The sequence below is a fragment of the Peromyscus leucopus genome, chromosome 1 (assembly GCF_004664715.2).
Source record: "Peromyscus leucopus breed LL Stock chromosome 1, UCI_PerLeu_2.1, whole genome shotgun sequence".
In the NCBI taxonomy this organism is placed as follows: domain Eukaryota; kingdom Metazoa; phylum Chordata; class Mammalia; order Rodentia; family Cricetidae; genus Peromyscus; species Peromyscus leucopus.
In genome coordinates, this window is record NC_051063.1 from 103,507,740 (window position 1) to 103,523,586 (window position 15,847).

General features: G+C 42.7%; 1 protein-coding gene across 1 annotated transcript in view; it reads right to left on the minus strand.

Annotated features, from left to right (window-relative positions):
• LOC114698737 (F-BAR and double SH3 domains protein 2) overlaps positions 1-15,847 on the minus strand; it is a 17,986-nt gene continuing 2,139 nt past the window's right edge. The window contains 9 exon segments of the mRNA XM_037206161.1: positions 1-1,908; positions 5,502-5,584; positions 5,675-5,756; positions 5,758-5,805; positions 6,636-6,856; positions 7,240-7,417; positions 7,537-7,620; positions 13,715-13,792; positions 13,794-13,850. Coding sequence (XP_037062056.1) covers positions 1,843-1,908; positions 5,502-5,584; positions 5,675-5,756; positions 5,758-5,805; positions 6,636-6,856; positions 7,240-7,417; positions 7,537-7,620; positions 13,715-13,792; positions 13,794-13,850 — 897 coding nt within the window. The 3' untranslated portion in view covers positions 1-1,842.

Consider the following 15,847-nt stretch of genomic DNA (forward strand, 5'->3'; position numbering starts at 1 on the left):
AAACTTAATTCCACTTTTTATTATTCAACATTTTATACATAATAAATACAAACTTTTTCAGCCACTGTAAAGAAAGCGCATCTGCACGGAGGCTCCCTCTGAGCCCTGACCTGTGCGTGGTGATGCCGGGTTACGCGGCCTGGAGAGAAGGGTTATTTTTTAAAAAGGCATATTTTTACAACTTTGTTCCTTAAAATAAAATTAGCAGCTCTTCCAAAAAATATTTTAAAATATAACAAAAGAGTTCAAATAACTGAGGTGATGGGAAACTCAAATCCAAGGACAATTTGGTTAGCTAAAGAGAATACAAGACGGGGCGGCAGGAAATGCTCTACTATAAGCACTTTAAAGATCGGCAAATTTGAAAATCTTAAAACAGCCTTTAATTTTTTAAACTTAAGAATAAGTTTGATAAACATAAAAAGACCTCAAATAGATCAACTGATAAATGCAAAAACCAAAAATCCAGATTCATGGAGAAGATTCACCAGAGTATCATCGCTAAAGTGATCATCGGTCAAAAATCCCACGGGGACATGTGGACATTTCAAGTTTTTAGAGATTCTCAGGAGGGATGGAAATTTCAAAGCATCAGACAACCTTTAAATCTGTGAATTTCACTTCCTAACCAAGGAAAAGAGAATTGGCAAACATCACTTTGTTCCCTAGGTCAAGAAGACCCACAGTCCACATTGCGGGCAGCCCTTCAGGGCCCTGCTGCTGCGGCTCTCCCAGGACCTGCAGGTTTGGTCTCCTTGGTCTCACCTGTGCAGAGGTGCAGTTCTTTATCCTTTCCACAGGAAGCAGGTTTCCTCCAGGGCTCACAGGTTCTTCACCCAGACAATGTCAAGGCATGGGACCTGAAGCTGCACTTTCTAAAGGCGACAGCTGGTCTGTCTGCACCAATCACAACCCGGTGTCTGGGCCAGTGCTCTGGCTTGGGAATAAAATAATATAAGGGACTTCCCAGTAGAGAAGCTGCACAACGTAGGCCTATGTCCTCACTGCAGCCTGATACTTGGGTCCAAAGGGTACTGGTCAGAAGGGTATACACTGGGAAACCAAGAGGGAAATACCCAAAGACGAAGAGAACATTCAGGTGGCTCATTTTAAATCTGGAAGCTCCATTGCTGCTTCTGCCATAATCTCCCTTCTACTAGTCTATGTGATGGGCAAGATGTGGCTTCAGCCCTCCAGGTTAGCCCACTAATACTAAATGAATGGCATAAATATTAATACAAAGGACACTGTTATTTTAAATCTGTTAGTTGTGGAAGAGATGTGCATTAATGCAATTGGCGCTAAGCTCAGGCAGTCCACTTTCTTCCCAGTAAAGTTGCATTTTCAGTATGAATATGAACCTCAGGGAGGAGCCAGCCTCTCCTGGATCCTTCTTGTTTCTTTATATAGCCGACATAATCTGATTAATACTTAATCAGAAGAGCAAAATCCACTTGAAGAAAGATGAGATCTTTGCCACAGCCTTGTGGCCACAGTAATATACTGTACAAGTGCACATGATCAGCAATTCTGGGTCTGTGCCCTGGATCTGGGCCTGGCCTTGAGTCTCATATAAAAATGGGCCACCATAAGGCATGAGAGCTGCTCCCCTCTGCTTCTAGGACCCGCTATGGTTTGTGCTATGGTAGGAGAGATGACATAGAAAATGACAACAAAAAAGGCACAATCAGGCCAACCAGTCACATAGAATCCTCCTCGGTTTTGCTCTGTTCAAGAGTCATCATCATGCAAAGGTGCCTAGAAACAACTGGCCAAACTCCAAGCCCGGCCTCGATTGTAGCAAGAACGGAAGGTAAACCCACTGTCACACCAGTGTGATCTCTACATCCTCCATTTTCTCAGCTGGCCGTCGGTGGTTCTGTGTGGGTGGTGGGGTGCCGCCCGGACCTGAGCAGGAGACAATTACAGGATTGTCAGTCAGCTCCTGACTCAGAACCTGGCACCTGGAAAGCTCCAATACTCCTCTTTATAGGCACTGACACCCAAGGGTCTGGGAAATGCTCCCAGCTTTCTATGTGCCTCTACCCTGAAAAGCAGGCCCCATTCTGCATGAAATGTCAGATCAGATTGCTTGTGAGGTAAGGTCCCAAGGGATACGGTGGCTGTAGTCCTAAACCCCTTCTCCAAAGCAAAGGCCAGGAGATGGCAAAAAAGAAGACGTAGTGTAGGGAATGGAACTGCTCTGCTCACTATGTCTCTGCGGAGAGCCACAGGAGGCAGGCTGGGGAGATGGGCTGGGGCGAGAAGTGAAAGGCTTTACTAAGTTACAGTAAGAAACTTGGACGGTCAGACATGGTGGTACATGCTTGTAATCTTAGCATGCAGGAAGTAGAGGCAAGAGAACTGCAAAAAGATGGAGGCCAGCCTGGGCTCTACCATGAGATTTTGTCTCAAACCAAACCAAAAACATGGGGCTGGGAATAAAACCTAGTGGTAGAAGGCTTGTTTATCAGGCTCAAGGCCCCGAGTTCAATCCCCAGCACTGAAGAAAGAAGTTGAAGAAAAAAAAAGAAACTTGGGTTTTGTATGTGGGGAGAGGTTGTTGGTTGTAAGGAGTGTCAGATCTGGGTGGAAAAACATGAGTCAACAGCTTAGAAGAGACTGTAGGTGGACACAAGTACTTTGAAGATGACTTAGATGTTCTGGTCATCTGGATGAGTGTGGATGTCAACTGAACAGTGTAGAGTTCTGAGAGTAAACCAGGCTGGTTTACTCTGGTAAATGTCTGTGCTGAGGGGTAGGAGGCTGGGACTAGTAAGGCAGCAGGAATGATTCCAAGGCTTGGAGGAGGGTGTGGCTTCCACTCCTCCACACAGGAAAGATGGAGAAGGAACACGCCTAGAAGGGAAGAGATTTAACCCCATTTCGCTGAGTTTGTGGGTCTGGGGCATCTAAGCTGCCATCCCACAAGCCAAAGCTCAGGAGAGAGACATGAATGTGGGAGTTGTTGCTATGGAAATGGTTTTCATGGTCATGGAGTAGATGAGATCGCCTGGGAAGAGTGAGTTCAATGACTTCAATAAATGCAGCCAAGAGACAGAACCATGAAGTCTATCTACAGAGATGGACAGGCGCGTCCTCTTCACTCCATTCTGCCTCACCTGACAGCCTTGTTGCCATTGTCTGCTCCAGCCTTCTAGTGGCTCCCTCGTCTGTTCTGCTTCTTTCCATTTTCCCTACTAAGCTGCCAGAGCAACTGTTTTTTCTTTTTGAAACAAGTTCTTGTTATTATATAGTCTAGGCATTCCAAGTGTTGGGAATTACAAGCATGTGCCACCATGCCCAGCCAGTAGCAAGGCTTTCAAAATACATAAGCAATCAAAACCCCATGCTGCTCATCACCTTACAATGTCTTCTGTAACAATGATATTAGAATAGAGACCCATGACTCCAACAAAGTTCTTAAAGCATGTCTGCTGAATGAATGAAGCTAGTGGATCAAGGAATCAAATTCGGAAAAAAGAGAACTGCCTCCTATCCTCTAGATTACCAGTTCTCAGGCTACGGCCGGGAGTGTAGTGGCAGATGAGAGTGCAATGACAGCAGAGTGTGGGTGCAGAGCACTAACTGCAGAGGTGACTACCTGTCACAATACAGCCTTCAGATCTTACGCTCTTGGGGTCATCAAGTGTATCTTACTTCAATGTCCTTCAAAGAAGCAAACACAGAAAAATATGTTCTTTTACAAAGATACACTGTAATGTGTGTAACTGTTTTGTCTGCCTACTATGTGCATGCAGCGTCCTTGAACACTAGAAGAGGGTACTGGATCCCCAGAACTGGAGTTACAGATGGCTATGAGCTGCCACAGGGTGCTGGGAATTGAACCCAGGTCTTCTGGAAGAGTAGCCAGTGCTCTTAACTGCTAAGTCATCTCTTCAGCCCCCAGAAAAATGGGTTCTTTTGTCTTTCGGAGACAGAGTTTCTCTGTGTAACCTTGGCTGTCTTGGAACTTGATCCGTAAACCAGACTGGCCTTAAACTCAGAGATCTGCTTAATAAATGTATACTAAGAAATTGCTTCACTTCACAGTTATGTTATGTTTGTATTTAAGCACTCACAGCGACCCTCTTTGATCTCTGGCTCAGTGAGGAAAGTTCCAATGTAGACTAGATCAGTTATTTTATAGCCTTCCTTTCAAGAGAAATGATTTATTTTATGTGTATGAGTGTTTGCTGTATGCATGTATTTGTACCATGTGCATCTCTGGTGACTGAGAAGGCTGGAAAAGGGCACTGGACTCTCTGGAACTGGGTTGCAGATAGTTGTGAGCCACCATGTAGGTTGGTGCTGGGTACCAAACTCAGACCATTTGCAGTAGCAGCATGTGCTCTTAACTGCTAAGCCATGTCTCCAACACCTCCCTCTTTTTGTTTTTTTAAAGACAGGATCTGGTCTAGAATTTGCTATATAGATCAGACTAGCCTAGAACTCACAGAGATTCACTTGCCTTTGCCTCCTGAGTGCTGGGATTAAAGGTATGCACCACCACCACATCCAGCTCACTTTATAGCCTTTCTTTCCAAAAGTTTTTTTACTTCCCCAAATCATTGTATGGCAGATCAGTAACAAGAGTGACCATGGGGGAAAAATGAATTTCCTACTTTCTTTTTTTTTTTAAATAAAAAATAAGCCAATTTATATAGTTTAAATTCATCTTATCAAATATTTTACTTATTTATAGTGAAAACAATCAAAATTATTTCCCTTGCTTTTGGAAATATAGAGTACATTTTAATTACTAGTATTTACTCTATGTTGAACTTGCACAACAGAATTTTTACTTCTAGGTAACTATTAATTGCTACCCATTGATCAACTTTTCCTCATCTTCTTCTTACTTCTATTTTCCTCAAACTCTGATAAATACCATCCTATTCTCAATTTCTATGAGAAAACCTTTTAAAATATATACTCCATATAAGTGAGAAAATGTCAACAGCTGCTGTCCTGTGCCCCACATATTTTCACTTGACGTAATGATTTCCACCTCCACTCACATCACAAATAAGAGTGCAATTTCCTATGTTGCACAGTTAGCTCTTTTGTCTAAACACATCCTCCTGTGTGGCAAGATTTAAGAAAGAAAAGAAAAGTCAAATTCAGAAAATAAACAAAAAATAGGCAACTTTGAAAGCTATGGGGTTCACAAGATCCTCTACATTATTAAATAAATTGCAGCAATTGTTGAGATGAGATTTGCAATGGGTCAATCTGTCTCTGGAGTTGTTCAGGAAATTTTAGGAATAGAGCTTTGGAGAGTAGTCACCTATGTGGTTGGCTCTTTGGTGATACTTTGAGTCATGCATGCTCCTCTAACAAATCTCTCATTTATGCTCATATAAGTTAACCTGAATGAACTCCATGGTTCACTAAACTAGACTTGGGTGGAATTATTTCCTTAGTCTGCTGGCAGAAGTTTCTCACTTTCAATTTGGAAGAACTATGCAATCTACAACCCTTTAAAATATGAGACTTACAGGCCGTAGCTTGCCATATGAGGTGTCAGGAGTCTGCCTTGATGCTTGTGAGAACCCTGGTGATTCGGCATGAAGGCTGTTTTCTGAGGGAGAGAACCCAAGAGGTTGATGACTGAACAGTAAAGATGCTAGTGTAGATGTGAGTGCTGAGGGCATGTGCCCAGGATGCTTACCATTGGCTGAAGGAGACCGGGGGAAGAACTGGGAGCTCCTCTTATCTGGACTGGGATAAGGGCTGCTGGGAGGCTGGTCATTACAGCGGCAGTGGAGGCAGGGATGTGTGCAGCTTGGGGGATGGAGAGATCTGCAGCAAAGGAGGCAGAGTTATGAGATACTGGCCTCAGGAAGGAGAGCCTGGCTGTTCCACTGCTCAGCATGCCTTCTCTTCTCTGGAGCTAAGATATAACTGTTAACACTTGTCAGCCTCATAGAAGCAAACAGTCCTAAACTAAAGTCTGAAACTTCAACTTTGTATTGCACTTAACTCTTCCCTCTCAGATTTCATTCTTCTATTGATTCTAATTGATCTTAAACAGTTACTGAGTCAAACCATTCTCTGGGGTTCTTCTATTAGGCAATTCAGCTAAATCTGTGAAGAACAAAATGGGGACAAATGGTGTCTGTGTGTGAAGATAAAATCATTGGTTGAGCTCCTGACTTCCCTAGGTTTTCTACACGTCAGACTAAGTACTCGAAATCACATGCTTTACCCTTCCATCTGCCAGACCTGGTGGGATAGATCTCCAAAGAGGACAAATCTTCTGTAAAACAATACTTAGCTGTGATGAGGGAAACTGAGCCCCAGAGAGCACTGGTGGACCTGGGGGAGGCAAGTCTTCTAATGAAGTAGCAGGGCCAGCTAAGGGCCATACCTCAGAAGCCAGCTGAAGTTAATAATCCCCTCCCTGGCTTCTTTCTCTCCAGCAGAATCATCTTTTAAATGTTATGTGAAATTCAGTACTTTAATGAATTCAGAGAAAACAATTTGGGAAAGAGAATGGAATGTAAGATGGTCATTTCCTACAAAGTCCTAACAAGCCTCTAGTTTTCCAAATCCAGTTGTGCAGACAGACACCTGGCTATCAAGGATTAGAATGAAGGAGAGGCTTATCTATCTTTCTTCCTCTCATGTACCTGAATCTCTCTTGTCCACGGAGTGTCACCATTCTCTGAGGCTGAGAGTTCTTCCACTAGCACCGATGGGAAAACGCCAATTCGACCATTGAACTCCCCTTCCCAGAAGCCATCATCATCCTGGTTTTCTTTGTTCAAGATACGGATAATTGCTCCCTCAGGAAAGGACAATTCATCGTCCGTCTGGCCCTCATAATCATAAAGTGCTTTCACAAAACAGACTGGAAGCAAGAGAAAGACAAATTGATAAGAACAGACAAATGCACTGTTTTGTCCTTGATTCTAAGATAAGGTCTTTTCTGTAGCTGGTCTCAAACTTTCAACAATCCTTCTGCTTCAAACTCCCAACTACTAGAGTAACAGGTGTACACATACCATGTCTAGCCAGCTGGACTGATTTCATAACCACCCTTGTGCTCCATAACAACTAGCAAGCATCATATAAGACAAGAATAAGTTTTTAAGTTTTTATTCACTGAAAGTAACTTCTACTAATCAGGACTAGTGCTATCAAATATAGGAAGACACAGGACATAAAGTAACTTCCAGGTACTAGTTTAGATCAGAACTGTGACCAGACTGAGTGTCTTATTTTAGTCTTTACCACTAGCATCTCCATTGAGGCTGCCTGAAACGAGTTCTGCTTCTGTGGAATTGCTGGATGTGTGGGACCGACTGTCCAAAGCAGCCAAGGACTGCAGCATGCTCAGTAGGCTGTTTGAGGTGGGAAATTGTAGGTATTTTTCTGGAACATAACCCACTTGTCCAACTTTATTTCGAGCCTGGGCAAAAGATAGGGGAAAAAACAGGTTTATACACACAATTTGGACAGAGCATACCAAGAACCAAAATAAATGCCTGAAACATCACAAGAAGGGGTGATATGAGCAAAGGAATATACCTTTACCCAGTCTTCCATATCTCCATCTTCAATCACTTCTAACACCTCATGCTCCTCAATGGTCAACTCATCTGGTTGAGAAGCCTGCAATGTAGGATGGCCATGGACAAAATCAAAAAGGTTAGATAAAGAGCAGATGTGAGCTGGTCATAACAAAAGCCAGGGTCAAAAATATTGAAATGATTTTGAGCAACAAAATTTTAGTGTCGTAAAACTATCATAATGAGGTGAAGTTTTACTTCAGAAAACTAAACAAAATAAAACTGCAACAGAAACTGTATCCTCAAGAGGTAATCGGGTTCAGTGAACAGAGTGCGATGCTGGAAGCAAAGGGCCTGGATGTTTGCTCCAGCTCGCTTCTCTGCTGTGCTTATCTGCCATAAGTTATTCAGCACAATGCCTCCATTTATTCCAAATGTCACCCTTGCCACTTTCTGAAAATGGTGGTCAATGTGGCAAGAATAAGCACAGAACCAAGATGACCTGGGAGGCACACGCAACCGAGAAGGCACCCGAATGGCAGGGCTACCAGAGGCTATCATGGAAGTGCATGCGGTGGAAACAGCACCATGTACATGGATGGCAGTGTGGCCTGAGCAGCGCCTAGTGCTCCTCTGGAATCACTGAAGTCGTGGCCCAAAGAAGAAAGTGATGAGCAAGCCAATGACTGAGGTTGGGTTTTGCTCCGCCTTGAGTGTGGAGACTGGGACTGATCCACATGGATGTTTCTCCACTAGCTGTAGTTGCTCTACTGTCTCTGCTGGCACCCACGACATGTCTGCTTTTGAGAAAACAGAACCTGAGGAAACTCAGATGCTCCAGAGGGAACTCCACAGAGTCTCTAGCAAGGCTTCCTGAAGAGTCTTGTCTGTCACATGTGGCATGTGTCTTCTGGTTCTCTAGGAAAAAGCCTTGAGAGCTTTCTCCAAGTCCCACTACCACACAAGGCTTTATTGTTCTTCAAATCCCAGACTCAAGTATAAAACATCTCCAAATTATACAAACAAACAGAAGCCAATAAAGTGAGAAACATTTTCTTTCTTTGGGGGGATTTAGGATCTCATGTAACCCAGGCTGACCTCAATCTTGCTATGTAGCTGAGCATGACCTTGAAGACCTTGGATTTCTGACCCTCTTGCATCCACTTACCTGAGTGCTAGGATTACTGGTATGCTGCATTACAACTGTTATTGAAAGCGAGTAACTTCCTGAGACACATTTCATATTTCATCAAAACCCAGATTATGGATGATGCCATAGCTTCCTGACATAGAAACAGGACTGAAGATGAATGACCATTCAGAATATTCTAACAACAGATTTTGTTTTGTTGTTTGTTTTTGAGACAGGGATTCTCTGTGTAGCCCTGGCTGTCCTGGAACTCACTCTGTACACTAGCCTGACCTCACACTTAAGAGATCCCCTGCCTCTGCCTCCCAAGTGCTGGGATTAATGGCATGTACCACCACCACCCAGCTCCAATGACAGGTTTTAAGTAGATTACGTCTAACGTCAAAATATGAAGAAACTCCCATCCATTTACTCTCCATATTCTTTCTGTGGGAATTTTTTGTTACTCTGAAACTATATTGTGTGATCGGTAGAGTGACACATGCCTATAATCCCAGGTTGAGACAAGAGGAGTTCCAGGCCAGCCTGGGCTACAAAGTGACATCCTGTTTCAAAGGAACAAACCCCCAAATATGACCAAACAAAACCACTAGCATAAGGGACCTCTGTAATGAAGTCATTTTCCTGAGTACATGGCAAGACTTAGTATCAATACAACCAGACTTGAATGTGTGTGAAAGCAAAGCAGGAGGGATCAGAGTACAACATGCTGTTGTCCTGTGACAAGCCATGGAGGTCCATGTGGATTGTCCAGCTTTATAGCAGTAGGCCAACAGAAGTGAGCACTAGAGATCTACAGCTGGCCACTCCAAGCCTCGAGCCAGCATACGCTTTCCTGCTCTCTGAGCACACTGTGCCCTTCCTTGCCTGTTTCTCCCCTTTGGTCTCTGTCTGCCAGCCCTCCTCCACCTTTCTTTCCTTTTTTCTTTATTGGTGTTTTCAAGACAGGGTTTTTCTGTGTAGCCCTGGCTGTCCTGACTAGGCCGGCCTCTAACTTAGAGATCTGTCTGCCTCTGCCTCCAAGTGCTGGGATTAAAGGTGTACGCCACCACCATAGACTGCTGAGTATCAGTCAATTTCTATGGGCAAATGACCCTGAGATGTCGTTGAGGGCTGGAGAACTGGCTCGGCTGTTAGAGCACCAGCTGCTCTTGCAGAGAACCCGGGTTTAATTTGCAGCACCACATGGCAGCTCACAGCTGTTTGTAATTCAGTTCCAATGGACCCAATGCCCTCTTCTGGCCTCTGTGGTTACTTCTGGGAGACCTTTGCATCTCTCAGACACTGACTTCCATGCACAGCACTCCAGCTAGCTGTTCATCCCTGTGGGTTTCCTACTAAAATGACTTAGAGTGGGGCTATGTTTCTTCTCTCATCCCAACTACAGATAGCAAGTAATTAATAAATGACTACTAAATATACAATCTTAATTCTGTGTCCCTTAAGTCTGAATACTCTCAGTAAGTCAGAAATCCATTCCCACCTATCTTTAATTTCCTGCATTTTGCTTTCCTGGTTTTAAAATTCATGCTTATTCATTATAGAAAAGCTGAAGAATGGCACAGAGATCTTGGAGATACACATACAATTTGGTATTCTTTCTTTTTATCTGACATTTATAAACAAGGTTTGTTTGTTTTTGTTTGTTTTTGGGATAGGGAGGGTCTCGCTATGTGGCTCTGGTTGGCCTGGAACTCACAGAGACCTGCCTGCCTCTGCCTCCATAGGGCTAGCATTAAAGGTGTGCGCCACCACACCCAGTTCTTTTCAAAAATTGTGTGAGCTTTGCCTACATGTATGTCTGCACACTTTTGGGAATCAGTTCTCTTTTCCTGTCACATGGATTCTGGGGATCAAGCACTCGGCCAAGGGTTGGGGATTTGAACCCACAGTCGTGCCTGTTAGTGAAGTACTCTACTAAGCTAAATTTCTGATCCCTAGACAGACTTTTCTACTCTGGGTTACCGTAGGGAAATGATCAGATATGTCAGCAGAAGTGATGGGGAAGAATATGAGCTGTTTGAAATCAGTTGGGGGCTTAGGACTCTCCATTTATTTATCACAAATCTTATTTGTGGAACTTTCAAGGAAATATAACAATAAGAAGTAACATCAGGAAATATAACATCAGAAGTAACAACAACTTTAAGCTTTAGCTTTATACCTTGGAAGATCTTTCCAACTATCTTAGAAGATGACTTCAAATTTTCAGAAGATTATCAAAACAAGTTACACTCGTAAAAGCTCTAACCCTTTTAGGAAACAAGAAGTATTATGTGTTTAAATATAATGAATGGATGACAAAAGCCCAGGAATTACTGGTATTGAGTAGTAGATGTAGCCAGCATTCAGCACATGGGGTGCAGGTGGGTTATCAGTGTACAACAGTTGGAAAACTTTCTCTATACCCCCTCCCCCCATCATCTCTGGCACTATTATCCTCTTCTATTGTGTCTTATCACAGTGGGGACAGAGGAGGATTCACTTGTTTATGCCTTCCTTGCATCCCTCATTTACTCCTTCTACAATTATTTCCTGTGCCAGGCATTGTCACAGAGATGCTGAACACACACAGATAAGGCACATAAAGTTTCTGTTTCTGTGGATCTTCAGTGAGGAGCCAGACAAAGAAATAGGAAAATAAATAAGATAAAGTTTAGCTGGTCACAAATGTTTAATTACGTGTTTCGTGAGGTTATAGTCAACAATGAACTACAACATATGCAGTGGTCTTATAAGATTACAATAAAAGTCAGGCATGGCAGTATTGATTTGTCTATAATCCCAGCACTTGGGAGGCGGAGGCAGGAGGGCTGCCTCAAGGCTGAAGGTATTTTCTACATAGGCTACTGAGTGAGACCCTATCTCAAAAATAAAATTATAATGGAGAGGGAAACGTTGTCATCTAATGATGTTGTAGCCATCATGACACCATAATGCAACACACTCCTCATGCTTGTGGCAGTGACTGTACGAACAAACCTGTGTTTCCAGACATACAGAAGTATGGCGCATACAGTTATGCAGAGTAATAAAGCACTGATAATAGGACATGGCAATGGCAGTGAATCTACTGTACTGTTTTTCTCTTTTTTTCTGTTTCTTCCTTTACCTTTATTTTTGTTCATTTTTGACTCAGATTGGCCTGGAATTTTCTGTGTAGCTCAGGCTAGCTTTGATCTTTCAATCACTCTGCTTCAACCTCCTGAGTACTGGAATTCTAGACACATTCTGCTGAGTGTCATATTAGAATATATTTTCTTCTACTTAAAAAAACAAACAGCCGGCAGTGGTGGCGCACGCCTTTAATCCAGCACTCGGGAGCAGAGCCAGTGGATCTCTGTGGAGTTCGAGGCCAGCCTGGCTACCAAGTGAGCTCCAGGAAAGGCGCAAAGCTACACAGAGAAACCCTGTCTCGAAAAACAACCAAACACAAACAAACAAACAAAAAAAAAAACTTTTACCATAGAGCTAAACCTGGAAGTGCACACCTGCAATCCCAACACTTGGGAGGTAGGGGCAGTAGGATTGAGCGTTTGAGAGGATTCTCAGCTACAAGTGAGTTTGAGGCTGAACCTGGGCTCCATGAGAATCTGTCACACACACAGAGAAGTTTACTGAAAGCAGCCCCGTTACTTCTCATGTGCTTTGTTCATTATGGCCTGATGAACAGTAGTAAAACATACAGAGCACACAACTCAGTGAGTAGTAGGCTCTACTATAGGCTATGGAACTCCCTCTATGTTTGCATGACACTGAAATCACTTAATGCATTCTTTCTTAGTGCAGTTGCATTCTCAGAATGCATTCCACTGTTAAGCAATGCATGACTGTTCAGAGTAAATAAAAGAGGACAAACAGGTCAGAGTAGGCTGTTAAGGATGACCTGAGTAGGTACTTTTTCTTTCTTTCTTTCTTTTTTGTTTTTGTTGTTTGTTTTTGAGCAGGGTTTCTCTGTGTAGTTTTGGTGCCTGTCCTGGATCTCGCTCTGTAAGACCAGGCTGGCCTCGAACTCACAGAGATACGCTTGCCTCTGCCTCCAAGTGCTGGGATTAAAGCATGCGCCACCACCCAGTTTTTTTTCTTAAAGGAAAGAGATTTTTAAAAAGATTCATTTTATTTTAATTATGTGTATGGTATAAGTATAGTTGCCCTTGGAGGCCAGAGGCCTGGAGTTGGACTAACAGGTACTTGTGAATTGCTCTACGTGGATGATGGGAACTGAATTTATGTCCTTTGTAAGGGCAACAAGACTTCTAACTGCTGAGCCCTCTCCTGCAAGGAAGGTGCTTTTTTGAGCTGGGCTCAAAGGAAGAGAAGTAGGGAGCTGAGATGTGAGGAAATGGAGTTCTAGCAGAAGGAGTGAGCAGTATAAAGATGTTGGGGGGGGGGGAGGAGTTGAGTGCCCCTGGAGTCTGAACTGCAGCCACTGGCTACTGTGCTGGGTTTTTTCCTACAACCACTTTGTAAGACATTTTTCTTCTGGTCTGAAACCTGGTGGGGGTGGGGGTGGGGTGGGAGAGTCCTAAGGGGAGGTCTATGCCAAGCTGGGGCATGACTCTAGCCACTGAGAGTTTATAAGACTGTGCTCAGTGCTTTGTATTATGGAAGTGTTACTCAGTCTTCAAAGTAGATACCATTCCTGCCATATATAGGAAAACAAACAAACCAAGAAACCCCGAAGACAGACAAAACCCCCAAAACACTGGGTCTCACAGAGACCAAGTACGTTTGGGTAGCTCAAGAGCAACAAAGACAGCGGTTTTGAGACAGGGTTTCTCTGTGTAGGCCTGGCTGTCCTTGAACAGAGATCTGTCTGCTTCTGCCTCTGAGTACTAGGATTAAAGGCACGTGCCAAAACCACGGGGCTAGAGACAGGGTTTTAAGCAGAAAAGTCAAGGGCAGAGTCTCAACATTTCATTACCACGTCCTATTGCTATCAACAGATGGCAGCTTTATGCTAGCCAGCATAGTGTGAGCAGAGAGTCTCATGAATTCTCAGAGTTGTCACAATTTACTATCACCAATATATGGGGGAGATACAAACCTTATAGGAATAAACAACTTTGCAGGTAAGTGGGTAATTCCTTAAAGTGCCAGAAGGGCTGGAGCTGCTGTCATCAAAAAACATCCATGTTGTCTTCAAACTCTTCTCCTTCTTCTCTTTCAGCATCTGCATTAAGCTAGGAAAAATTAGAAGCCATTGGCTACTTTGTTTATTTCATGAAAATGGTAGAAAACAGGAACAAAATCACTTGAAATCTGATTGTTTCTAAATATTAATTCATCAATTCAACCACACAGAAATGACTGTCCTCAATTGCATTTTCCATATTATAAAGAGCAGAGAATGTTTAAAATCTACAGTTTCAGGCCACTTGGAGTTACACACATACACAAAAGTAAAATGTCAGGCTGGGAAGCTGCTGGTTTTGTAGAAGTACTTGCCATGCAAACCTTGATGACCTGAGTTTCATCAGCAGATCCATGGTGGAAGAAAGAATCAATTCCCAAGAATTGTCCTCTGTATTCCACATGCACACCACGGTACATTTGTGTGTGCACACACATATATATATATACACACATGCATGTACAAACAAGAAATAAAGTAAAGCATCTCAGTGGTACACATGTATAATTCAAGCATTGGGGAAGTGGAGGCTAGAACTAAAGGCTTGCTTTAGCTAGATGGTGGGTTCTGGACTAAATGAGACCCTGTCACAAACAAACTTTTTCAAGTATTTAAGAAGTAATTTTTATCAGTATCCCTTCACTTTTTGCTATTAAATACTAGCTAACAAAGTCCTCTTAACATTTTAAATTCTAACATGAGGAAACAAAGATTCCTACATGTTAACAGGTAGGAATCATGTGGAGAAACAGTCTATAACTATGGTAGGTAGAAATGCAAAGTCACACATTGTTTTTAGAAAATATAGTGCCCAAAACAGGGTTCAAGCCATGACCAATAGCAGAATTAACTATGATAAGGTGCTCTGTTACTAAAAGACACTATCAGAAGGGGCCAGAGATGCAGCTCAGTTTATAAGAGTACTTGTCTTGTTCTATCCTCCGCACTCCATAAACCAGGTGTGGTGGTGATGCATGCTTGCAATTTCAACACTCAGGAGGCAGAAGCAAGAGGATCAGAAATTCAAGGTCACATAGCAAGTTTGAGGCCAGCATGAGCTACAAGTGACCCTGTCTCAAAACAAACAAAGCAACCAACCCATTAACCCCTACAGTGAAGCCAGGTGTGATATATCATGTCTGTAATATCAGCATTCAAGAGGCTGAGTCAGGAGGACTGCTTTGAGTGTGACACCAGTCTAGGCTACAGAATGACACCTGGTAGCACACGCCTATATTCTCAGCACTTGGGAGGCAAAGGCAGGATTATCCTTGGCTATATAATGAGTGTAGGCCAGTTTAGGCTACATGAACCCCTGTAACAACTAACTAACCAACCAACCAACCAACCAACCAACCAACAAAACACAACCCCCAAACAAACATAAAATAGTAAAAAACAGGAAAACCCACCACAATGAGATACTACTTTCCATTCATTTGGGTCTTTATCATCAAGAAAGAGAAAAGAACATGCTGAAGATGTAACAAAGCTGAAACCCTGTAGTGGGACTATAAATGACCCAGCTGCTGTGGAAAAAAATATATAGTGTTTCCTTAATAAATTAAACATAGAATTACATATAATTCAGAAATTTCCCTGGGTATATACCTAAAAGAACTGAAAGCATAGACTTGAACAGATGTTTGCAAACTGATGTTCACAGGAGCAATATTACAACTGTCAAAGTTCCACTGACAGAAGAATAGGGAAATGAAACACAGTACACACATATAATGGAATATTACTCAGTCTTAAAAAAGAAGTAATGCTGGCTGACACACAATACTATAGGGATGTACTTGAAGAAATTACTCGAAGTGAAATAAGCCATCCACAAAAGGATAAACATCACCTCTATTTCTAAGAAGTATGCAGAGTAGTCAAAGTCATAGAGATCAAGTTACACAACATTTGTTGGGATTGAAGGTAGCTCATAGAAGTTATTGTTTACTAGGTACAGAGTTTTACCATTTTCATTTGGTTGTTTATTTGATACAGAGTCTCAGTATGTATCCCAGACTGGCCTGAAATTTATGTATCTCA